We start from the raw sequence: 26,236 nt of genomic DNA, 5'->3' as shown, positions 1-26,236 counted from the left end.
CCTCATCCCTCACTATCTGGGCTTCGATGAGATCCCTGATCTCATCGTGGTGATGGATCCGCGTGGGTCGAGTGGTGGTACACTCCCCGCGAATGTGCGCCAAGGTCTCCGTCTTGAACCTACATTGGCGGCATCGCAGATCCTCCTGTGGACGAGCTCGGTTCAGGCTGGCATTATCGCCTGCGGTGTTCGTCCGTAGTTGCAGGGTAATAAATCAAGTTGGCTTAAGTAAGGTAGTGTCCCTGAGGAAGGAGTTACCTACCTTATCGCCATGAGGGCCAGCACAGCCCTGCTGTGAGCCTCGAGCTCCTTCCACATGCGTAGCTCTGTCTTCACAGAACGGATTTTGAACTGCCGCACATCCTGTTCTGTGTAGGGGAGTGGTAGTCGCACGGAATGCGCAAGCGTATGGAGATTCGCAATAGTACTTTTGCATCCCGACAGACCTACTACAACGGGGTCGTAGAATTCTGTAAACGGAGCCCCATTGTAAGTGCCATTCGAGATACAAGATTCTGTAACCTCGGAAAACCTAGACCGCCATCTCCCCTTCCACAGTAAGTCACACCAATGTAAATTGACTGTGGTAGGTGCATGAAACCCTTAATGGATACCCTGAGCTCCTTGTCGCCTCTCTCACCAGACGAGTTGGCTCCCGGCAATCCCGGACCAGCTCTAAGGTCCCCTTCTTTGATCTGGTCTAGAAGCATCTTCCGCCAAGATCCTCTAACCGGGGGCGAGGATCCTTAACGGACATCTGAGTCTCTTCCTCAGGGACACTCGTGGAAGTCATAGGGGTTGTAGATGGTTCACCTACTGCAACCATAGGATCGTGAATATCCTGATTTTCTTCCACCTCAGTTTCTTCCTCCCGTATGATAGCTATTTCTGGACTCTGCTGAGATGGTCCCACTGCCTTTGGCAAGGTGGGGCGTCGTATTGGGAGCGAGATCATTACGCCTCAAATTTTTGAGGGCCAGATGAGTGTGGCGCTCATGTTGGGACAGACCATTCTTCGTCTTGAATTTCTGCGGACACGCACCGCATTCAAATGGAAGTGTCACGGATTTAGGTAGACCCGGACACCTGGGAATGAGGGCCTGAGTTGCATGCTTCCAAACACGTCTTCAGGCAAGACATGCAACGATACTGAATCTTAAAGGAAGCATGCTGGGTCTTGATGTGAGCCATATAATCGTTGATGCTCAGGCCCTCACATGTTCCGTTCTTCCCACGAAGTCATACGGGACAATCTGTTGTCTTGAAGGGAACATCGACGATGACCGGTAGATCGCCCTGGTCGTCTACAGTGGTCCTCTGCCGGCTTATTCGGTGCGTGGGACCTGACGCAACCGAATCCGAGGCCCTTTGAGGACTCATTTGTTGCAACGCAATCATTTCTTCACTCTAAGGAGGGATTAGCCCCAAAGTGCCCTTCCCCATGATTGGGTATTTACCCTCCTGTTCATTTCATCCCGAGCCAAGAATTTCATCCGCGCCCGGATGGCCTTGTTCAAGGACCGGACCCGCAGGTAGTGACTTGGGGTGATTTTTTAGCAAATGACAAGGCACATTCTGCCTGCCCTGATCACCACCCCCTTCGGCCAACAGATGTTGAAGAGACACACCCGTTAAGGGAAACGGGGGAGATACTCCAGCTGCCCCAGAGGCTTCGTCTCGAATACTAGGTCTTACATGCCCGACACCTCAAACGATGAACCTCCCCGAGATCTATGACCTATAGAAGAGAGTCATAGTCACTCGCGCCGTTTACTCGCACTTGCTTGAATTTCTTCACGTTGACATTCTGAGCACTGGGCAGGAATCGCATTGCGTCAACACCCGCTTGGGCCATCGCAATGCTTTGTTTTAATTAGACAGTCGGATTCCCATGGTCCGTGGCTTTGCAGCGGGGAAGATCCGTGGGAGGCCGAGGCACGAGACCGAGCTCGGATCCAGCACTGAAATGACGACAGATGCTGACACCCGCGCTCTCGCTTCGTCCAGGCCCGGCACGTTACGCAGACCCACGTCTCTACCAAGTCGAGCAACGCCCCGATCCTCTGAGCCAATCCTTATCCCGAAGTTGTGGATCCACTTTGCTGACTTTCCTTACCTATATTAGTGTATTGGGCTCTCCACCGTGGAGACCTGCTGCAGATATGGGTACGAGCCGGCGCGCAACTTCTGTGTTCTTCGCGTTCCAAACCCCAGCTCCCTGCTGGAGGATTTCAGGGAACTCAAACGCTCATGCGGAAAGGAAAACGCTGATCCAGTTTCCTCTGAATTTGAAGACGTAGCTTGCGTAGGAATAACTGCTTCAAGAACGTGTTAGAAAAACTACCGTTATTTATGTCTTTTCTTACTTTGCTGTGTACTCTTCATAAAACACATTTTACTAAAAATCAATAAATTACATAAATTTAGGCTACGTACGTCTATTGATGCTATATACATCGTAGTTACCAAAATATTCTTCTTCAAACTTACCAAAAACGGCAAATTTTAACCGCGTGCTCCAAGACAGTTGTTTCGACTAATTTCGGGGCTGCTCGATGTAACTCGTGTGTATCGCTGGTCAACTCACCAGCGATTTATGGGCTATGTTTCCCTTGCTCTTCATAGACCCGCGCCTTGCACACCCTCCTTCCGTCCCACATCCCCACACCCTCAGTTCTGAAATTGAACCTCTTCGCTGATTCCGTAGTGCAACCGAGTGTTGATGTCAAAATAATCGCGAATATACTGTACAGAGCTAATTAAAGGAATAGGCTGTTGATAAACCATCTTACTGAGAGTTATCTCTTTCTAGGGGGTGCGTTGAATCACTGAACACATAGAACGCGCCGCCACCGAGGTTAAATAACCTAGGTTCGGTCTGCATCTCCTAACCGAATGTTCGCTGCAAAAGATGGTCGGCGTGGAGTTTTTTCATGTCCAGGGAATTGTACAAATTAAAATTAATAAAATATGTTTTGTGTGCTTGTTCAGCTGTGCATTCTGTCCAAGATGCCTAAGGTTCACTGCACGCAATTCTACGGCGAATTTGTGGCCTGTGATTTATAAACACAGTTGTTCTGTTGTTGACAGGACTTCCTGGGCATTCTGTCCAAAGTGTCGAGAGGGTCGGTGCAGGAGAAGCTCCAGTGGATCTTTGGCCTGTACGACCTCAATGGAGATGGCCTCATCACTAAGAACGAGATGCTGGACGTGGTCACCTCCATCTATGAGATGCTCGGACGATCGACGGAACCTGTCGTCGATGAACACTCCGCCAAGGAACACGTCGAGAAGATATTTCACGTGAGTACCTAAGTTGATTTGCACATTTTTTTAATTTAAAAAAAAATTGTTACAATTTTTGTTTTACGTCGCAGCGACACAAATGGCAAAGCTTTGCTTTATGCTGCGCAATTTTAGTACCATGAATCACCGCTTTCAGCGCAGACATCTACTGTCGGAATTTGTATTACGGGCACTCGAGTTTAGACTTTAATTACTAACAAGCCATTAGGCCTATTGCGAAATGAGTTATACCAATATTTTCCTTATTTAATTCTGCATTCGAGTGTATAAGAAAAATTGTTTTTGAAGTTCATTACTTATTTTTGATTTGTGGTTGTAATAAATATTGTCCGGTTTTTTGGCTTCTTCTCTAGGAACCGCTCACTTAGAAACATATACATGGAAAACTATGTATCTGATAGTAATGAAACTTGTACAGTATGTGTTAGTGCCACATGTATTCGTTGTAAAATACTCAAGTTACAATTTTTCTCAACCACTGCAAAGAAAGTTCTTATCATGTTTCCACAGCAACTTTTTCTCAGCCCAGGATAAACATACAACAATAAACTTGGCTTGTTTTGAAGCACTCGGTCGTGGTTATCAGAAAATACAAACCGTGTAACCGTACAGTGTGATACTGCATTTATGAAGAGTAATATTAATGTTTTGTGTGTGTGTGTTGGACCGTGTGATTAACAGCACTCGGGGTGGTAGGACATGACTGTAATATTTTTTTTCTCTTGGACGATGTAATAGCGCGCTGCACAAGGCTGTCGACTTACGGACTAGGTACAAGACGATTGGTGTACATTGTTAGGTGGGGCTATTGACATAATGGTGTAAAGCAAAGGGGGTCTGGGAGCGTAGTGACAAGACTATTGGACTGGGGCCAAGGAAAGGGAGTTAGGGCCGCGAAGCGGTTATTGTACATCTAGCATTCCACAGGGTGATAGCAGCGCATTTTATCTTGGATAGTGGGGAAAAATTAAATCAGTATGCCTGATAGTGACAAACCTATTGGTCTGGATTGGTTATTTTCGCCTAACGACAAAATAAGAAATTGATCTGGGTAGGTAGAGCCTCAATATCGAGACTGCAATGCATTTTTCTACATTGTTTCCCCTACAATTTGTATTTACTTATGTTTTTATTCAGCGCGGGCTGGCAACGGAATATGGTTTTTCTTTTGATTGCTGAGAATGACGTCACATCCGTATATATGTCAGCCAATGGCAATACTAGCAGCTGCTCAAGAATGGACAATGGCGCGTGACACACTTCATTAGCTTATAACTAGGGTTCTGAAGTTTATGACCTAAAGAAGTACAAAATATGCAAGCAAATATGCCCTAAAACTAACTAATTATGCCCTGATACTGGCTAAATATAACCTAAACTAGCTAAATATGTCCTAAAACTAGCTAAATATGCACTGATACTGGCTAAATATACCCTAAACTAGCTCAATATGCCTTAAAACTAGCTAAAAATGCCCTAAACTAGCTCAGTGTGTCCTAAAACTAAATATTTCCTAAAACTAACTAAATATGTCCTAAACTAGCTAAATATGCCCTAAAAGCTAGCTACACATGCCCTAAAACTAACGACATATGCCCTAAAACTGGCTAAGTATGCCCTAATACTAACTAAATATACCCTCAACTAGCTAATATGCCCTAAAACTAGTTAAATATGCCCTGATACTGGCTAAATATACCCTAAACTAACTAAATATGTCCTAGAACTATTCTCCGGACCACCTTTTGAGCAGACTAAAGCGGAAGTGACGTCATTGTCTCGTCACACTCGCCGTGGTTGCCAAATGACCCGGCGCGCGATTCAAAGTTGTACTCCACCACTATAATACAGCACAGCTCACGGATTGAACCTCGAATGAATTTAAAATAATTAATACATTAACGTATGCGTGTTAGAATCCCATACAGTTTTTTAACGGCTTACAACTTTAAACAATTAATTTACTGAATTAGATTTTAAATGTGAAAACCTACAATCTGTTTTCCAGTCAATGGCCGGGTCAGGGATGGAATAAATGAAGCCCCATCTTGCGGCGAGGACAGGAATTGAGCCGGCTACCGAAGCCTGTTTCACTCCTCTGGGGCAATGATTAATGACTGACAGATTAAATTAAATGATACTGGAGAGTGATGCTGAAATGAAAGATGACAGGGAAAACCGGAGTACCCGGAGAAAAAACTGTCCCGCCTCCGTTTTGTCCAGCACAAATCTCACATGGAGTGACCGGGATTCGAACCACGGAACCCAGCGTTGAGAGGCCGACGCGCTGCCACCTGAGCCACGGAGGCTTTCACAATTTTAATGTACTAACTACAATTTCACAGTACAATTTCAATAAATTAGCTATTACAAATATATTTTTATAAAAATATTCTTTTTCTTCTTCTTAACTGTTTACCCTCCAGGGTTGGCTTTTCCCTCGGACTCAGCGAGGGATCTCACCTCTACCGCCTCAAGGACAGTGTTCTGGAGTTTCAGACTTTGGGTCGGGGATCCAACTGGGGAGAATGACCAGTACCTCGCCCAGGCGGCCTCTCCTGCTATGCTGAACACGGACCTTGTGGAGAGATGGGAAGATTGGATGGGACAGACAAGGAAGAGGGAAGGAAGCGGCCGTGGTCTTAAGTGAGGTACCATCCCGGCATTTGCCTGGAGGAGAAGTGGGAAACCACGGAAAACCACTTCGAGGATGGCTGAGGTGGGAATCGAACCCACCTCTACTCAGTTGACCTCCCGAGGCTGGGTGGACCCCGTTACAGTCCTCGTACCATTTTTCAAATTTCGTGGCAGAGCCGGGAATCGAACCCGGACCTCCGGGGGTGGCAGCTAATCACGCTAACCACTACACCACAGAGGCGGACTATAAAAGTATTATGACATATTATTATTATTATTATTATTATTATTATTATTATTATTATTATTATTATTATTATTATTATTATTATTATTCATACACTTCTCCACAAGGAAATATGGGTAGTAATGGGGCACGGGATGCACCAAGTGCCTTACATAATTAAAGTATTTACACATTATAATACAAACGTTGATGTACAGGTATATACAAAACTGTAGATCACGGGATCTTCATTCTTGCGAGAGGAACGATCGCACAATGTTGCATGTTGACAGGAGGACAGAATGTTGCATAATTCTGTAGATGTTCGGTGGAAGACCCAGTTCTCGCAGACTCTTGTGAAGTGTATGTGGAATGAGGCCGTTGACTGACAGAATCACAGGAACTATTCTTACCAGTTTCATCTTCCAGATCCTCTTTATCTCTTCTGCAAGTTCTTTGTACTTGGAGATTTTTTCACTGTACTTCCTGTCAATATTGGTGTCATTGGGGATAGCGATGTCAATAATGAAAGTCGTCCCAGTTTTCTTGTTTACCAGTATTATGTCTGGCCTGTTATGGTTGACTGTTTTATCTGTCACTACAGCAGTGTCCCAATAAAGCTTAATCGACTCGTTCAGGAATGGTGTTGGATGGTACTTGTAATAAGGGATACGCTCCTGAATTAATTGGTTTTCCTGAGCAAGTGCCTGGTGTATGATTCCCGAGACAAGATTGTGTCGTCTCGTGTATTCTACGGGGGCAAGTATTGGGCAGCCCGCAGTGATATGGTCGATGGTCTCGAGATGAACGGAGCATCGTCTGCATTTGTCGGAGAGTACGCTGGTGTCTTTGATGATGTACTTTTTGTAATTGTTTGTAGCTATTACTTGGTCTTGTATAGCAACTGCAAATCCCTCTGTCTCCCCAAATAAGCGCCCACTTTGTAACCACATACATGACGCATTCTTGTCTATGCTCTGTTGGTTTAGATTGCTGTAGTATTTTCCGTGGAGGGTCTTCTCTCGCCATGTCCTTTCTTTCTCCTGCAGGGATACTTGGTGATTTGCATGTGGGTCAGAGGCATTGTATGGATACAGAACAGTGTACTTGTCAGCAAGTACTACAGCTTTATGGAGAAGGCTGTTTTCTTGCTTTTTATGGAAGTATCTCCGTAGGTTCTTTATCTGATTCAGGAGCATGACTTGAAGATTCAGTACTCCTCGGCCTCCCAATTTTCGTGGGAGAGTGACCCTTTCCATGCATGAATTGGGATGATGTAATCTATAGGTGGTGAGCAAAGTTCTCGTTTTTCTTTCTATGCTGTCTATTCCTGTAGCAGACCATTTCAGAATTCCGAATGAATAAACAAGTGTTGGAATAGCGTACGTGTTTATTGCTTTAATTTTGTTCTTATTATTATTATTATTATTATTATTATTATTATTATTATTATCAATATACAGTGTATATATATACATACATACAATATTTTATTATTTATTATTCACTATTATTATCTAAATATATGGCCTGACTTCTGATTGAAATGAGTTGCTACTCACGAGCGATTTATGAAAAAGGGAGAGAAGTGAGGATTATATATGGGCCTACTCGTACTGGAATTTACTTGGAACTGACTGATGAAGTTGGGGATCCAGGCAAAAACCTGTCCCACCTCCGCTTTGTCCAGTACAATTTCAATAAATTAGTTATTACAAATATATTTTTATAAAAATATTATTATTATTATTTATTATTATTATTATTATTATTATTATTATTATTATTATTATTATTATTATTATTATTATTATTATCATGCAGGAGGTTTCAGCGTTAGCTTACCTTGTGCAGCAGTAATTAATCTGTGTCACTATCGAGTGGCTCCACACCCAAGTCAGAATCAGAACCGGGGTCAGCACACGAGGTAAACTAATTCCGCCGTCAATACTATTCGCTCGGAAATGCTTATAAACAGACAGAATCATATTTCTCTCGCCGGAAGTAAAAATCTTGCGTTTCTTCTTCAACTGATAACAGTCTGGTGAATTTTTGTTCGGATCCATCGCACAATAATATCCAATAACGAGTAAGAAGAAACCTACAAACGTACAAGAGACTACAAGAATTATGAATTAGCACACAATACGCACATGCACTGTTTTTGTAAAGGCGAAGCACACGTGTTCAGGACATCGGCTGAGTGAGTAAGTATGGCAGCTCCGCATTGACTGCACCATTGCCAAAACTCGCTCTGAGTAGCGCACCCCTCTTGCCCCCTCACCTACCGTGTGACAACACCGAAGGCGCTGCCCCTGTCGCCCGCGCCATCCCCTGGTCTATACACTCACTTCCGCTTTAGTCTGCTCAAAAGGTGGTCCGGAGAATAGCTAAATATGCCCTGAAAGCTAGCTACAAATGCTCTAAAACTAACGACAGATGCCCTAAAACTAGCTAAATATGACCTAATAATAACAAAATATGCCCTAAGCCCAGCAATATATGACCTAACTAGCTAAATATGTCCTAACCCTAGCAAACTATGATCTAAAACTAGCTAAATATGACAACAAACTAGCTAAATATAACCTCAAACTAGCTAAATATGACACAAAACTAGCTTAATATGACCTAAAACTAGCTAAATATGACCCAAGAAATGTAAAATTACCAACATCAAACCTGTCAGAAAGCGATTAGCGATAATACAGCAGACACATTTATACACTCATTCAGTGTCAGCCCTGAGCCGCAGTTCTCACTCTGTTTTCCTTAAAAAAAAAAAAAAAGCAAAAGACCAAAGCATTAGCTTGCTTTTTAGTATCTGTTGGCTTAAGTTCGTACAGCACCTCCTTATTTTTTCTTTTTTCGGAATCATGTATTTTAAACCTGTTACCTATCTCGGCAAAATAAAGGAAAAAATACATCTAGCCTACAACAGACTTTTGAAATCCTGTGTTATCCTTTGTTTGACACTCGACGCAGATAACATGTAAGGTAGAGGGGCCAGATTCCGTCCCGCACCTAATTTCTTCCACCAAGGGATTTCCATTTTGCAAGATTGGTACCGGTACGTAATGTTTAGCCGCACGCACACGCGTTGTCTCATCCTGTTGTCTTGTTGTGAGAGTTGGTTGTGTGCATCACGTTTAGTTTCCGTGTACAAGGAGGATTCATTTTTCACGCCTGAGCTGAGTTAGTGCAGCATTCAAATTAAGAGCCTGCTATTCCTAGAGTGAACATTGATATGTGTATGAAATACTGGACTGCATTTCAGTCGTGTGATGTAGTCCCTGACGTGTTATCGCTTCAGTGAGGTGCTTAGCATGAGTTGCTGTAGCGGTCATTAGAATAAATCAGGGAATGTTCGTAATTTCGTCCCCCTTCATTTTATTTGTTATTCGTGAAGTTTATTATTATTTTCAGATAGTAAAACGCAAGGAGTGGGATAAGGAGGCCATTAAAAAGGCTATTAAGGCAGCGAGGGACTAGATAATGGGTTACAAATGTGCCAACAAAGCGTTTAACATCCCACGAGCAACGCTGAAAAACCATGTTAAAAAGTATACAAAGAAAGCATTTTTCATAAATGTCCTTCAGAAGTAATTCATTATACGGAAAGCGTTTGGTAAGGTTAGAAAGGAAAAATATATTACAATTAATTTCACTTGTCATAAATTTAGTGGGGGACGAAATTACGAACCCATTTTTGTTAGTTTAGTTTTTATAGTGTTTATGTTTATGTAAAAATATTGACTACCTTACGTTATTATAATTTCATTGGAACTTGCCCGTAAGTGGAGAATGTATTCAGTAACCTAAATACATTATCTTTATAGACTGTTATGCCTTTCAGCGTTCAGTCTGCAAGCATCTGTGAATTTACTAAACGTCCCTACAATCCTCTATTTGCAACTAGTGCTGTGACCTCATTCAGTTCTATACCTCTGATCTTTAAATCGTTAGAAACTGAGTCTAATCATCGTCGTGTTGGTCTCCTTCTACTTCTCTTACCCTCCATAACAGAGCCCATTGTTCTCCTAGGTAACCTATCCTCCTCCATTCACCTCACATGATCCCACCACCGAAGCCGGTTTATGCGTACAGGTACATCCATCGAGTTCATTCCTAACTTAGCCTTTGTCTCCTCATTCTGAGTACCATCCTGCTATTGTTCCCACATGTTTGTACAGCAATCATTCTCGCTACTTTCATGTCTGTTATTTCTAACTTATGAATAAGATATCCTGAATCCACCCAGCTTTCGCTCCCGTAAAGCAAAGTTGATCTGAAAACAGACCGATGTAAAGATAGTTTCGTATGGGAGCTGACTTCCTTCTTACAAAATACTGTTGATCGCAACAGCGAGCTCACTGCATTCGCTTTACTACACCTTCATTCAATCTCACTTACTATATTACCATCCTGGGAGAACACACTACGTAAATTCTTGAAATTATCTACCTGTTCCAGCTTTGTATCACCAATCTGACATTCAGTTCTGTTGAATTTCTTACCTACAGGCATCGATTTAGTATTCAAAAGGCTACTTTTCATGCCATACTCATTGCATCTATTTTCAATTTCCAAGATCGGCACAATCTGCCATTAAGGCCAAGTTGTCAGTATAGGCCAAACTGCTTACTACATTTCCACCTAACTAAATCCCTCCCTGCTACGTTATACCTTTCAGCAGATGGTCCTTACGAACAACAAGGGTGAAAGATTACAGCCTTGTTAAACGCCTGTAAGTAGCCTGAACCAAGAACTCATTCTACCATCAATTCTCACTGCAGCCCAATTGTCAACATAAATGCCTTTGATTGTTTTTAATAATCTGCCTTTAATTCCATAGTCTCCCAGTATGCCGAACATCTTTCCCCTCGGTCCCCTGTCATATGCTTTCTTTAGATATACGAAACATAAACCTAACTGTTTTTTCTTTGTTCGATTTTTGTTACGGTCTGAGTATTGGAGTGCTGGAGTCGGATTTGAATTGAGCATAGTGTGTTCTTCTTCGCATTCGTTTCGAAATACCGTAAGCAAATAAACTAATCCGCAAATAAGTACTTTAGCTTCTGGTGTTTCTCGTTATAAAGTAAGCTTTCTGTTTTTATTTCTTCGGCTGTGCAGGTTATTCGAAAGGCCTACTACAACAAACAACACTAGGTTGAATTGTAAACTTGTGATCGCTCTTCCACATGAAGAGAGAAAATCAGTTTCATCACGCGACCTTTAAAATAGGTTAAAAATATCTCTCAAAGGTTGATGTATTGGTCGGGCGCGCGTCATGACCACCTGCGAGGAACATATGTGGCGGTAGCACACAATGTGGCCTTGTCGTGACAATATTATCTGGCATGACCAGCCGCAACAGCTGAGAAAGGGACGCGGCGCGGCAGTTACGCTACACACAGAGATGCATGTCACTTTGATTCGCTCCATAACAATGTTACAAGTTCTGTCACAGCCTGCTAAATGCTTAGCTGAAGCGATGCAACTTCGGCCTACGGTGTACTTGTGCTGACATGAGTTCAATTGTATAACCTGGTGGTGGTGGTGATTATTGTTTTAAGAGGAAGTACAACTGGGCAACCATCCTCTATATAACACTAATCAGGGAGGAAAAATCGAAGGGGTCCGACACTTCGAAAAATGAAGATTTCGGCCAAAGGAAGACAAGGGCCACGAAGGGCGTGAAAATGAAAGACTCACTAGCCCTCGCAAACCTAATAGCGTCGGAGTCGGAAAAGAACAAGAGTTGACCAGGGGAGGTCGGATAGGATAGATGAAAGTGAGGAGCCTGTCACAAGTAAGTGGAAGCAATGCCAGGACTCAGCTGAGGGCCCCGTGGTAGCCAACCCATCCTCCAAATTTCAGAGCACCTGGGGCCCCTTTTAGTCGCCTCTTACGACAGGCAGGGAATACCGTGGGTGTTATTCTACCGCCCCCACCCACAAGGGGATCGTATAACCTGGGGCCTAGAATGAAAAAGTGGGGAAGTGGGGGGATATTAAAATAAGCTTTTAGTCTCATTATGGTGGCGATGATTATTATTTTAAGGATATTGAAGTAGATGTACAAAACTAGATGTAATCTATGTATTAAAAGAATTTACTAAAAACAGCTTCGGCGAATCAGTCCGCCCTTTCTGCGGGACCGATTTGCTTAATTTTAGTTTTTGTTTTCTCTGCGGAATTATTTGCCGGTGAAACATGAGAAATTAATACTTGTCTAAGCTCAGCCAATTTTGCGTAATCATAAAATCAAATCATTAAATGATCACTCCAGGTTGCTAAGTGAGTAACACTTTCATTGATATTCTGATATATGTTATTTTCATCCTTAGTAATGTCATTGCATGCAGCCATGTTTGATGACTACCTGTCAAGCCAGAGAGTGTACACTTCCATCTGATCACGGAAGAATACTATTCCCTGCTAGGTACTCTTTGATTCTCCAACCTTTCCCAGCTTCCAAATACAGTGGAACCTTGGATTGCGAGCATAATTCGTTCCGGCAACATGCTTGTAATCCAAAGCGCTCGTATATCAAAGCAAGTTTTCCTATAAGAAACAATTGAAACGTGGATGATTCGTCCACAACACAAAAATATTTATTCGCATACAATTTCTAAAACAAAATATAACGTAAAACAAATTAAAGTGCAATTTTCCTTACAATAGAATCATTGTTGGTGTGAGGGAGACGAGAGATGACATGAGAAGAGTTACTGTGTAGCACGAATTTCACTAACGGAATCACTGCTATCTGTTGGCTCACTGGAATTCTTTTCTTTTCGTGCAACTTTAACGAGGAACCCGTCCAATCACTGTTGCTTTTGCCTCTTTTTGAGGATTTCATGAAAATGTGATATTGCATTGTCATTGAACTGATACATCGCTCGCACTGCTACAGCCTTATTCGGGTGGTGTTTTTCTACAAAATTTTGCACCGTTTCCCACATTTTGTACTACTCCTGAATCTCAGTTTAAGTGAGAGATTCCACTGACTTTTCCTCCTCCTCTTCCCCGGACGAGATCTCCATAACCTCCTCCTGTTGTTCGCGATGCAGGTCCATCAGTTCGCTGGTGGTCAGTTCCTGGCTATGTTCACCAACCAGCTCTTGAATGTCCACGTCATTCACCTCCAGCCCCATATTCTTCCCTAAGGACACAATTTCATCGACAATCGGCGGCTCATTGTCACCAACAATCCCCTCAAAGTCGCGTCCAAAAACACAGTGAGGCCACAGCTTTCCCCAAGCGGAAGTGAGAGATCTCTTGGTGACTCCATCCCAGGCTTTATCGATGATCTTCAGGCAGTTCACGATGGGGAAATGATTTCTCCCAAACTCTCGGAGGGTAAAGTTTGTTTCTTCGGTCACTTCGAAGCATCGCTGAAATAGTGCTTTGGTGTATAGCTTCTTGAAGTTCGAAATGACTTGCTAATCCATAGGCTGGAGTAGTCGAGTAGTGTAGGGAGGAAGGAACTTAACCTTAACAAACTTGAATTCCTCCAGTAAGTCGTCCTCAAAGCCTCAAGGCCTGGAGGTTGAGCAGGAGCATTGTCCATAACCAGCAAGACTTTGAGCGGCAGATTATTTTCCGAAACTAATTTCTTCACTACAGAACCAAAGACCTCGTTCATCCATTCAACAAACGAACAGGGGAGGGGAAAACGCAGGCACACGTGACGCTCGTATTGCAGATTCTCACTCGCTTACCAAGTTACAATTTATTTAAAATGTTTGCTCGTCTTGCAAAACACTCGTAGACCAAGTTACTCGCATTCCGAGGTTTTACTGTATATTCAACAGATGGAGAGCGTTCCTAGTAACTTACATGCTGCTGAGGGAAGAATGTCTACGTACAAACAGACCCCATCATGACATACGCCTTAGACACTATCTGGGAACACTTATCGAAGTATAACCTAGCTGTACTAGAAATAGCGAAGACCATGTATCTTAAAAAAGTTTTCTGGCTGGCAAAAGACGCTCTTTCGAGACTAACCCGTGAGCTTACAAGGCAACTATTCTGTAGAGAAGAACTGCGATTAAAAATACAGTTGCTTTTATGACACAGTACCAATATTCCGGTGGATCATGAGACGTTGATAGGTAAACATATAATCAAATCATTAAAATAATGATCACTCCAAAAACTGGAGGGGAAGACTTAACTTAACCCTCAATACATTCTGTACTAAGCAGTTTGCTTAGCGATTAACACTTTCATTAATATTCTGATAAAACGTCATTGCATGTAGCCATGTTTGATTCCTACTCAAGCCAGAGAGTGTACACTTCCTCTGATCACGGAAGAATACTATTCTTTACTTGATACTCTTTGATTCTTTAACCTTTCCCAGCTTTCAAACATCTTCAGCAGATGGAAGAGTGTTCCTAATAACTTACATGCCGCTAAGAGAAAAAATGTCTAAGTACAAACAGACCTTATCATGACATACGCCTCAGACATTATCTGAGAGCACGTAGCGAAGGATAAACTAGCTATACTATAAAGAATGAGGACCATGTATCTTAAAAAAGTTCTCTGCCTGACAAAAAAATACTCCTTCGAGATTGACCTATGAGCTCACAAGACAACCGTGCTATATAGACCAGCGATTAAAAATACCATTGCCTTCTACGACACAATACCAAGCTTTACATCAAGCGAATATATGGATACATTTTTACCAAACACCGGGCTTAATGACGTCAGAATGGATGGATTCTGACTACGAACTGCCGCATACCAAAACGCGCTTCTTGTTAAGTGTTCATAAAACCATTAAAGAGGGCAGGCAAAACAATATGTGACTACGACAGGCATATCAAGAGTAGCGGAGTAGCACGGGGCCTCTAGTTAGTAATGAAATGAAATGGCCTATGGCTTTTAGTGCCGGGGGTGTCAGAGGACATGTTCGGCTCGCCAGGTGCAGGTCTTTCAATTTGACTCCCATAGGCGACCTGCGCGTCATGATTAGGATGAAATGATGGTGAGGACAACACATACACTCATCCCCCGTACCAGCGAAATTAACAAATGATAGTTAAAATCCCTGACCCTGCCGGTAATTGAACCCGGGACCCCTGTGACCAAAGGCCAGCGCGCTAACCATTTGTCCATGGAGCCGAACTATAGTTAGTAATAAATTCTGCAAAATAATAATGGGTCTACCAGAATGTACAACTAATAGCGGAGTTACATGTGAAGGTACAGGTATAATTTACGAGCCGATATGGTTAAAAAGGCAATAAAATACTGGTTGCGATTACGAAGGGGAGACTGCAGGGAAATATTACATTTAGCATTTCAACACCAAATGAAACACTTAAATGTTGACCGAGCGAGTTGGCCGTGCGGTTAGGGGCGCGCAGTTGTGAGCTTGCATCCAGGAGATTGTGGATTCGAACCCCACTATCGGCAGCTTTGAAGATGGTTTCCCGTGATTTCCCATTTTCTCACTAGGCAAATGTTTAGGCTATATCTTAATTAAGGCCACGGTCACATCCTTCTCAATCTTAGCCCTTTCCTATCCCATCATCGCCGTAAGATCTATCTGTGTCAGTGCGACGTAAAACAAATTGTAAAAAATAAAACAAAATTAAAAAAAAGACTTTCCCAACAAGTGTGTAACATTTAATATACCTTAAGTAAATTTTGAGTAATATCTTCTACGCGGTTCGGCTTTGACTAATGAAACAACCAAACGATTTCGTTCATCAGTTCGTAAGTTTTTGATACACTGAATACACGATCAGCAATATTGTTGAATAATTGTTTTTACATTGTATAAGTTCTCACATTCACATCCTTCTTGGAAATATTTGACTCAATTATCAGCACCTACAAGTGTTTTGTATAGGATAAGAGAAGGCCCTACTGCACATAGTAGACACATTTACTTTGTAAGAGAATCTCCTCAATTTATAGTCACAAGATTGTGAGCAGCTCCAAAAAGACCTCGACATTGTTATGAGATGAACAGCAGGCAATGGTATGATAATAAATGGGGTTAAAAGTCAGGTTGTGAGTTTCATTAATAGGAAAAGTCCTCTCAGTTTTAATTACAGCGTTGATGGGGTGAAAGTTCCATAAATAAAAGATACAGATCTCTGCCCATGGTTATGACGGCATTTAGGGTTGTAGTAAGGATGCAAAGAAGAGTGCATATAAATGGCAAGACCCCAAGTAGAGTATGGTTCCAGTGTATGGGACTCTCACCAGGATTACTTGCTTCGAGAACTAGAAAAACTCCAAAGAAAAGCAGCTCGATTTGCTCTGGGTGATTTCCGACAAAAGAGTAGCGTTACGAAAATGCTGCAAAGTTTGGGCTGGGAAGACTTGGGAGAAAGGAGACGAGGTGCTCGACTAAGTGGTGTGTTCCGAGCTGTCAGTGGAAAGATGGCGTGGAATGACAATAGTAGACGAATAAGTTCGAGTGGTGTCTTTAAAAGTAGGAAAGATCACAATATGAAGATAAAGTTGGATTTTTTTTTCTATTTGCTTTACGTCGCACCGACACAGATATGTCTTATGGCGATGATGGGGTAGGGAAGGCCTAGGAATTGGAAGGAAGCGGCCGTGGCCTTAATTAAGGTACAGCCCCGGCATTTGCCTGGTGTGAAAATGGGAAACCACGGAAAACCATCTTCAGGGCTGCCGACAGTGGGGCTCAAACCCACTATCTCCCGATTACTGGATACTGGCCGCACTTAAGCGACTGCAGCTATCGAGCTCAGTAAGTTGGAATTCAAGAGGAAAAATCGGGGCAAATATTCGTTTGTAGGAAGAGGAGTTAGGAATTGGAATGATTTACCGAGGGAGATGTTCAATAAATTTCCAAATTCTTCACAGTTATCTAAGAAAAGGCTAGGTAAACAACAGATAGGGAATCTGCCACTTGGGCGACTGCCTTAAATGCAGATCAGTAGTGATTGATGATTGAGTCCAAAATTACATGCAGTTTGCCTTTACAGACATAGATTGTTATTATAACTGGCTGTAAATTTCCTTGGCTGACTTATTGAATAAAAATAAAAATCTTGATGATAAAATCGGCCCGTTAAGTCTGTTCTTTAATCAAATTAGCAGTAATATGCCTAGTTCTGTTGCTAAAATACCAGTCATTGGGCAATCCAACCTGAGTTACACCCTCCTAAGACCAAGTTTCTTAATGAATACGTAATCTTGTTAAGTGGTGATATGGTCGTATAGATGTCAAGGTATTACCTTAATTACTCGCTAAGGGTTCTCGTTAATTTACCAGATGATAGACTTTGATAACTATTACCAAGTTTTAGCACAACATATAACGGACAGACTGTCCGGCTGCATGGCTAGATGGTTAGCGTGCTGGCCTTTGGTCATAGGGGTCCCGGGTTCGATTCCCGACAGGCTCGGGAATTTTAGCCATCATTGGTTAATTTCCCGGCACGGGGGCTGGGTGTATGTGTTGTCTTCATCATCATTTCATCCTCGTCACGGCGCGCAGGTCGCCTACGGGAGTCAATTCAAAAACCTGCACCTGGCGAGCCGAACCCGTCCTGGGATCTCCCAGCACTAAAAGCCATACGCCATTTCATTTTTTTACCGACGAATTTCATTGGTTGCGACAAGCAAAGAGTTGCATGAAAGATACTTCTGTCTCCATTTTCGAACCAAAATTGAAACTTTAAGCGATGTAGTTAAACATCGACTGAACATTGTTTATGCAATGGAAGATCGTGCTCGATTTAGACGTTGTTTAGGTAGACGATGTCTAAGGCTTAAAACTAGTCATTGTTTCTGCAGTCGGCCCATAATATCTGTCTACTGCAATATACCTATCTATCTGTCTGTTTATACAGGATGGGCAAAATAAAACTGGCACGGAAAATAGTTATAAGACTGACGCGGAATTGACACTTGATAATGAACACGAAAACTGCCCATCCCAAGAAATGCTGGAAACCGTAATTTCGATGCACCACTTGGTTACTGTCACATATCTGCGCGTGCGCATCTCCAGCATCTCCCGAGTACGTCGCTGTGTCATTGCGTGTGAGTGAGTGAGAGGAACAGACGTCTTCACTGACCAGTTGAATGTACCACAAAATGGTGCTCACGATAAAACAGCGCATGTTCATTGTCGAGTGTTATGCGAAGCACGATTCGAGGAAAACATGTGCGGAACTGTTTGCGCATGAGTTTCCTAAGACTGGAAGAGTTTTAGCAAAAAAACGTCCAGCAAAGTCTGCAATTCAAAACTTAGTGGCAAACTGGCGTGTAGCGAATAAAAACCGTACCTACCCGAAAAGATTTCGAACACCAGAAATCATTGCTCGAATGAAGGACAGCCTGGTAGAAATCCGACGAAATTGAAAGATCGTGGTGTCGAAACATTGTCAAAAAGAACCTGTATCTGTACCCTTACAAATTTACTGTTGTGCATGCGTTAAAGCAGGGCCTTTCAAACGCCCAAAATCTCACGCGTGCAAACTGAGGCGCAGATTTACAGCGCACAGTGCATCGGTTCAACTCGGCTCGGCTCGGACCAGCGCTTCGTCTCTGGGCAACTCAGCTAAGCTCGGCTCAACTCTGTTCGGATTTGGAGCGCTAAGGAGCAAGTGAGGAAGAAAGAGACAGGCGGAGCCAGCGAGACAGGTGTTGGGAAAGAGAGAGAGAGCGCTATTGCTCCAAATCGAGGAGTGGGGGTCTGCACTCTGGTCAACCAAGCGAAGTCGTCTTTTGCACCGTGCACAGTGCATGCACCCTGAGAGGCCCTGCGTTAAAGGGTCCAGACGAACGTTCACGTGCTGAGCTTTGCCGGTAGTTTCTGACTGAAGTAGAGTCAGGACTTTTGCATTCTTAGTTTTTCATTTCTTCGGGTGAGTCCGTTTCCAGCATCTTCTGTGATATTCATTAACAAGGATCAATCCCTTGCATGGGCGCCCATATGACAGTTTGTAGGGGAGGGCCAGACCTGGGGGTACGTAGTATTTTTAATATTTTGGAAGATAAATGGCGACTTATATTCTGCGGTAGAATAACCACGGTGTCCCCTGCCTGTTGGTGGGGGGGACGGTACTACCGCTTCTACATAGTACTGACTTTTAAATTATTTTCTTGAAAGGAAAACACCTGACTATACTAGATTTTTGCCTTTCCCTGAGAGCTTGCCCCCGGGTATGAGCGATCCCTTGTCAGTCCTATTCTAAATATTTTCTGGGTCAATTTTTATTTTACCCACCTGGTATGTGTGGGTTTCTGAAAGTATATTTACACATTTGAAGGAGAACTTGTTTGAATAATGAAATACCAATAAGATTTTATGGTAAAATCACTGATCTCTATACCTGGATGGCTGGTAGCTTGGGTAGCAGTAAGCCGAATAGAAGATGACTGGCGTCGTAAGATGGCAGCGAGCGCATGGTGCAATAGACCACGAGGAGCGCGCTTGCTTTGTTTATGCTTAGTTCAGTGACGCCAGGCCTCTTGATTGTAGTTTCACGAGTGTTCTGTGCTGTGTTATTGCAAAGTAAATAGTAGTGTATTTTACGAATTTAGGTTCGTTGCCTTGTAGTATGCTTGTGAATTACAAGATTAAATTTAAATATGTATGTGTTTATCTGAAATATGAATGAAGAAACATTCTACGGGGTATTAACATATTCAGCTTATGGATGTACAAACAGAACCGATCAGCAGAAGGAGAAATCATTTCATCGGGGAGGTTTAATAATAATGTTATTTGCTTTATGTCCCACTAACTACTTTTTTAAGGTCTTCGGAGACGCCGAGGTGCCGGAATTTAGCCCGCAGGAGATCTTTTACGTGCCAGTAAATCTACCGACACGGGGCTGTCGTATTTGAGCACCTTCAAATACCACCGGACTGAGCCAGGATCGAACCTGCCAAGTTGGGGTTAGAAGGCCAGCGCCTTAACCGTCTGAGCCACTCAGCCCGGCTCGGGGAGTTTTATACAGTACATAAGAATCTTCCTAGGGTAGTGTTTTGAGTTTTAGGTTTATTGTATCTTATTTCGCATATTCCGGGAGCAAAATGGCAATTAATTTTTGTAGGTTTCCTTTCTCGAGACCCGAACATCTAAGATCATCGATTAGGAGTATCAGGCGGGAGAATTGGGAGCCTTCTAAAACAGCTGTTCTCTGCTCGGATCACTTAGAGGAAGACTGTTTTGATAGAAATGGACAAACTGTACACCTTAGAAGTGATGTACAGCCAACTGTTTTCAATTTTACTGTACATTAACTGCAAGTAAAGATTTGCTTTTTTTTTTTAATTTCTCATAATTAAACTGACGGTTTCGATGAAATAATTGACGTGACCTTATAACAATCTTAGAAAATGAAGTCTGGAGGAATTCTAGACCTTATTTACATCAGTAATAATTATGGGTTTCAGACACTGGAGTGGTGGGAGGAGGGAAAGTGTGGTGGGTGTTTGGGGCTATTCCATTATACTATTCGTGGTATTTGGGACTCTTTTAACTGGTGTTACATATTTCTGATGATGACTATCAATATCGCTTTGCTAGCTGAATTTAATTAAAGAGGTCTGTAATAGTACATTAAGCTGCAGGTAATGTGATATATTGACTAGTTTTGAATATTTTCTGGTTTTATAAATGTGTACCTTTGCTTCAATGATATTTTAATTTGATAATATGCGCGTTATTTCTTGGAAACAGGAAACAGAAATTCATTATCAAGCACCGATTACGATATGTCGAATCTAGGCCTGTATATTGAGCTACGTTTATAGGTACATCATTTTAAGAATGCATAATTTCGTGGCATACACGTATACAATTTACAGCAATGTTTCCAGAAACTGGTTTTCACTCGTATTGTGTTACCGATCGCTAATTGCATGTATTCAGCAGCTAAGTTAATATTTGCCGGCCGTTATTATACACTCATGTTTATTGCTATCCCGGAGATTTACTGACCTCGGAATGACGCGTCAGTGATCCCAATGTCCTTATGCTTTGAGTGAACATGTCTCTATATTTTTAATTATTCCAATGCGCCATTAATTCCGACTTAAAATTGACTATATTATCATTGCTTCCCCATAAGGAGAGCTCGAGGTTGGGTACGCCAACATGGCAAACCGCGCGTTCAACTTGGCGTACTTTCTCCTGCAGCGGAGACCTGCCATCAGCGATCCATGTATAGAGATCAGTGGGTAAAATATATGAAGGCACGAAATATACTTAAAGTGTAATTCGCATTCTAGAGTAGTATCTGCTGATAGCGTATGAATGAAACTGTTCAAAACACAGAGATACGGTTAGCAAAATTAATACATTCTCGTATTATTGAATGCAAAGCATTGCTTGCCATGTTAGAACTCATTTTCTATAACTCTACATAGCGCAGTGAGTTTGTCTCATCGGTTGGCCGGCAGGCGCACCCAGCTTATCTGCCTACCGTTGACTCATCACTCCCCGCTCCGCAGCGTGGCAACAAGGACAACACAACTCACTGTATATTTTTTAAACCCTCAGATATAACCACTTGAAATATTTGCATCCCTCACGAGAGAATAGTTTACAAACTGTTTACTTTGCACTGTGTTTTCTGAGTTCTGGAATGTCATAGCCGTCCACTTTACTGTGTTATCCATATCACTGACAACTGCACCTTGCTCGTTTACTTTCATTACGATTCCTGGATAGTACTTGCCTTCGAATACTTTTGTTACAGTACCCGTGTTTCGACAATCTTATCATCGGATTTGAAGATACGATTTTCACGAATTGGAAGTTCTTCAGTGTCGGGATTACATTCTTCTTCATGCAATGAATTGTCTTCTGACTCAGTACAGATGTCATCATTCACATTTTTACTTGAATTATCTTTTCGAATGTCTTTAAGGTTCTTTGAGCGACAGTTCCCGTTGGTGCCACTACAGCTAGGAATCTCATCTTCAGTGTCAAAATCTGAAGCTATCAAACCTCTTCCAGGTGGCACATCTATACATCTCCCCTTTCTGCAGCCATTATTTGTGACCTGACCTCTTTTGAGATTCAAGTGCTCAATGAAACTCACTTACAGCTTGTTTCACGTCATCACCTTCTAAATCAATTTCCCTGTTGTACATGTGCTTCAGCACTTCTTCCTGGCTTACAGGGCAAATACCACACTTTCTGTACCAAGAACGTAGATTATTCGGACCACTTTCAATTAGTTCTGAATTAGATTTTAACAAGAGATGGACATTTGTGCTTCGGTATAGTGGAATATCGTTTTCCAACTCCAGAATACTTTTAAAAAAAGCAATTTTAGAACACTGGGGTTACTTTGTGGGAGAGCCATTGTTGTCACAAAGTTACCCCTTAAACTTCTCCTCTTTATTTTATTTTGACATAAATAACTGGAAAAAAGCTCAAAGCAACATGAGAACCGTGCATGTTTATCAGGAAATGTGAAATTAAGATTTCCACTAACTTTGATGTGTGTACCTCATCAACGTTTTCTGTCGCCGACAAAAGTTTCCCACTATTCACAAAATCACGTGCTCATTACAATACACATAAAGGCTGTCTGTTGCTAACAATCCAACTCTTAAGACATTATCATTGTACACACAGGCCGCAGCATTATTGAGGAGTGAAATCATATACTGTTCATTGTCAGACAATCGATGCATATCCCGTGAAATATGAAATTATTATTTGGCGTGCACGTGTCACAAAGTAACCCATGCAGTCACAAAGTAACACCGGTTTAAGGCCAAGGGCGCCCATACCCGGGGGGCAAGGGGGGGCCGCGCCCCCCCACTAGCTCCCAGGGAAAGGCAAAAATCTAGTCTAGTCAGGTGTTTTCCTTTCAAGAAAATGATTTAAAAGTCAGTATTACGCAGAAGCGGTAGTACCGTTCCCCACCAACAGGCAGGGAACACCGTGGGTTATTCTACCATTGCCATTTATCTTCCAGAATATTAAAAATACTGCGTACCTCCCAGGTCTGCCCCCCCCCCCTTCCTACAAACTGTCATATGGGCGCTGATGTATTTAAGGCCTCAATATGGCCAAAAGTCAAATTTGAAAGATTTTTTCAAAAACATTTTATCTAAATTAACCGATTACTGTTTATAGCTAACAACAATGTATTTTGAATGTATGTAAAGTTTCATGATCCTAACGCAAATAATGTACAAGTTGCACAGAATTTAGAAAAACAATGAATTTTCGTGCACGTCTCCCCTTAAATAATTCACCATTTTTCTAAATGACCAAAAACATTGTGCCCCATTTCTTCTAAATCCCACCACGAACCGCCAATACTGTTGAGCTAATATCTAATCAACCCTCCCCTTTTTATGTTACAGCAAATCGACACGAACAAAGATGGCGTGGTTACCATCGATGAATTAGTGCAGTGGTGTTCCCGAGATGAGCAGATTCTGGCGTCCCTCGAGACGCTGGATACAGTGTTGTGATCTCGACACTGGAGCCCTCTACTTTTAGTGCGAGCGTACTAAACTAGCGGGAACCCGGCGCACGCAGTTGCTTCTACATTGTGCGTCATCTAGTCGATATAATGACGTTGGAACTAGAACACCATGAAAGGTAGAAGAGGAATTTTTTACGGTGATGGTTACTAAAGGTTTTTTTGTTTGTTTGGTGGTGATGGGATAGGGTTTTGATTAAAGCATACTAATATAAAACAAACAATTTAACTTTATCAATTCGTTGGCTAGATATTTTCAAGAAGATAGAGAAATACGCAAGGGATCAACTAGTAATTTGTTTGTGGTTTCCTTCGTGCGCGGAAATACATTGTGATTTTACTGGAATTTTTTTTCCAAGACTTCAAATATTATGTAAATATATACATACATGTATCTATTTAAATATCTTGTGCTTCTTCCCATTTTCACACCATTTTCTCTTCCTCATATTGCATCGCCTATAAAATGTTACACTATCTTTAAATCATTCTCAATATAAATAGTATTGAGTATAGAAAGTTATAAATATATTATCGAGCGTTTACGAATTGTCATAATTTATGGGATATACAACGAAAACGTGGAGTAATTCAAAACTAATTCCTCAGATGAATCCAAATGTTGGAACATCATTTATTGAGAAGCTAAAAATGAAACTTTGTGATGTGTTTTTAATTTTTATGATATAACAACACAGCATGTCATATTTTAGGTAACGTAGTGTCTTTTTCGAAAAAGAATTAATATCTACAGATTGTTTAAAGTTTATCTGATGTTTCCTCTAACACGTATGCGTTTCTTCACATTACTTTAAGAAAGATACTGATTGCAGTGTACTGTTGGAACCAACCATGGATCTGGAGTATATTTTGGCCAATATGGAATGAAACTTCGAAATATTATGTTAGGTTAAAATGTAAAGCAAATAGACATACGTAAATTGATGATAAATCGTATGATCATATCTTGGTACTGATATTTGGTATTTGTATTGAAACGTACAGAAATACTGTTTTGTCAGAAACTATAGTTACTCTGTGAATAATTGAATGTAATATAATCATATCAAGTAATATGTTGGAGTGTGTATAGATAGATAAACAAAATGCTGAAAATGGTTGCTGATGATGTTTTTTTTAAAAAGATACCTACTATAGCAATATATCTCTTTCTCTTTTTAAATATTAGCGTTTGCACAATCTACTATATTGTTGACTCTATGAACACTGTACAGTTAAAATATACATTCATATATGAAGGTTACGTTCGTTATATTGGAAGAGAATATAAGGCATGTTATGAGAAGAGATGTGTATATATAAGAATTGTTATCTGATTGGTTATCATTTTACAAGGGCAATGTTATATTCTGTATGTTCAGCAAATTGAGCGATTGTTTACTAGAAGAGAACTTGTTTGAGTAATGAAATATCAATAATATTTTATGGTAAAATATATGAAGGCACGAAAAATACTTACAGCGTGATTCGCATTCTAGAGTAGTATTTGCTGATAGCATATGAATGAAACTGTTGAAAACACAGAGATACGGTTAGCAAAATTGATACATTCTCTTATTATTGAATGCAAAGCATTGCTTGCCATGTTAGAACTCATTTTGTATAACTCTACATAGTGCAGTGATTTTCTCTGATCGGTTGGCCGGCAGGCGCACCCAGCTTATCTGCCTCCCGTTGACTCATCACTCCCCGCTCCGCAGCATGGCAACAAGGACTGCACTTCGCTCACTTTATCCGTGAATGAACTGAGATAACAATGAAAATTAAGGAAATGAGAATTAAGAAAATTAATAATTAAGAACTAATAAAATAAGCTCGTACCTTACGACAGGAGATGTTGGAAATATTCTCCTCCTGCATCCACACATTTCTGGTATCATCTTAGGAAACTCCGATTCACACGTATAAGTTCGTCTTCCGTATTTGAGGCTATTTTAACATTTTCGTAGTCCACCATGCTGAGCTCTTATTGTCCAAGTCGTCTTAGGAATTTTATAGGCGTATGTTCTAATCTTTCTGCGATTTCATTTACTTTTCCCTCGTTAAGTACACATTTTTTCTAACACTTCGCTTCTTATCGAGTGAAGAACCAGTTCCTCTCAATTTGTTTACAAGTCTCCGCTTGGTCTCTCTATGTTGAGGGCGTACACCTGGAAATTGTGATACAAACCGCCTAACGACTTCCCTGCAAGTTCTGATTTCACATAATTATCGTACATAAATTCCCTTTCCTCTAACTTGTGCACATGTGGAGGCATTATGAGAATTATACCCCGAAGTAACACTTCACACCTGGAGAACAGTTGGAGCGACAGATCAACACTTAATACACGTTCTAAGCACGGACCTGAACTGCGAAGTGCGGGCATTCCCGCGCTGTCGCTGCGCTGTGTATCAGGAAGTGATGAATTAAGCTGGGTGCACCTGCCGGCCAACCGGTGAGAGAAACTCACCGCGCATTCATCATAAGAAACCCACAGAAACAGAAAGTACCAGCGTACCACATGAAACTCTTTTTTTACCTGACACATTAAAAATGCCCTCCGTTACATATATCAACACGCCGTCGCATT

General features: G+C 41.6%; 1 protein-coding gene across 1 annotated transcript in view; it reads left to right on the top strand.

Moving 5' to 3' along the window:
- Positions 1-23,924, top strand: part of LOC136884107 (A-type potassium channel modulatory protein KCNIP2-like) — a 195,869-nt gene extending 171,945 nt beyond the window's left edge. Inside the window, exons 5-6 of the mRNA XM_068229791.1 lie at positions 3,091-3,303; positions 23,521-23,924. Coding sequence (XP_068085892.1) covers positions 3,091-3,303; positions 23,521-23,631 — 324 coding nt within the window. The 3' untranslated portion in view covers positions 23,632-23,924. The remainder of the gene's footprint in view (positions 1-3,090; positions 3,304-23,520) is intronic.
- The last annotated feature ends 2,312 nt before the right edge of the window (positions 23,925-26,236 follow it).

The sequence above is a fragment of the Anabrus simplex genome, chromosome 12 (genome assembly GCF_040414725.1).
Source record: "Anabrus simplex isolate iqAnaSimp1 chromosome 12, ASM4041472v1, whole genome shotgun sequence".
Taxonomy (NCBI): domain Eukaryota; kingdom Metazoa; phylum Arthropoda; class Insecta; order Orthoptera; family Tettigoniidae; genus Anabrus; species Anabrus simplex.
This window is presented reverse-complemented; position numbering and strand designations above follow the sequence as displayed.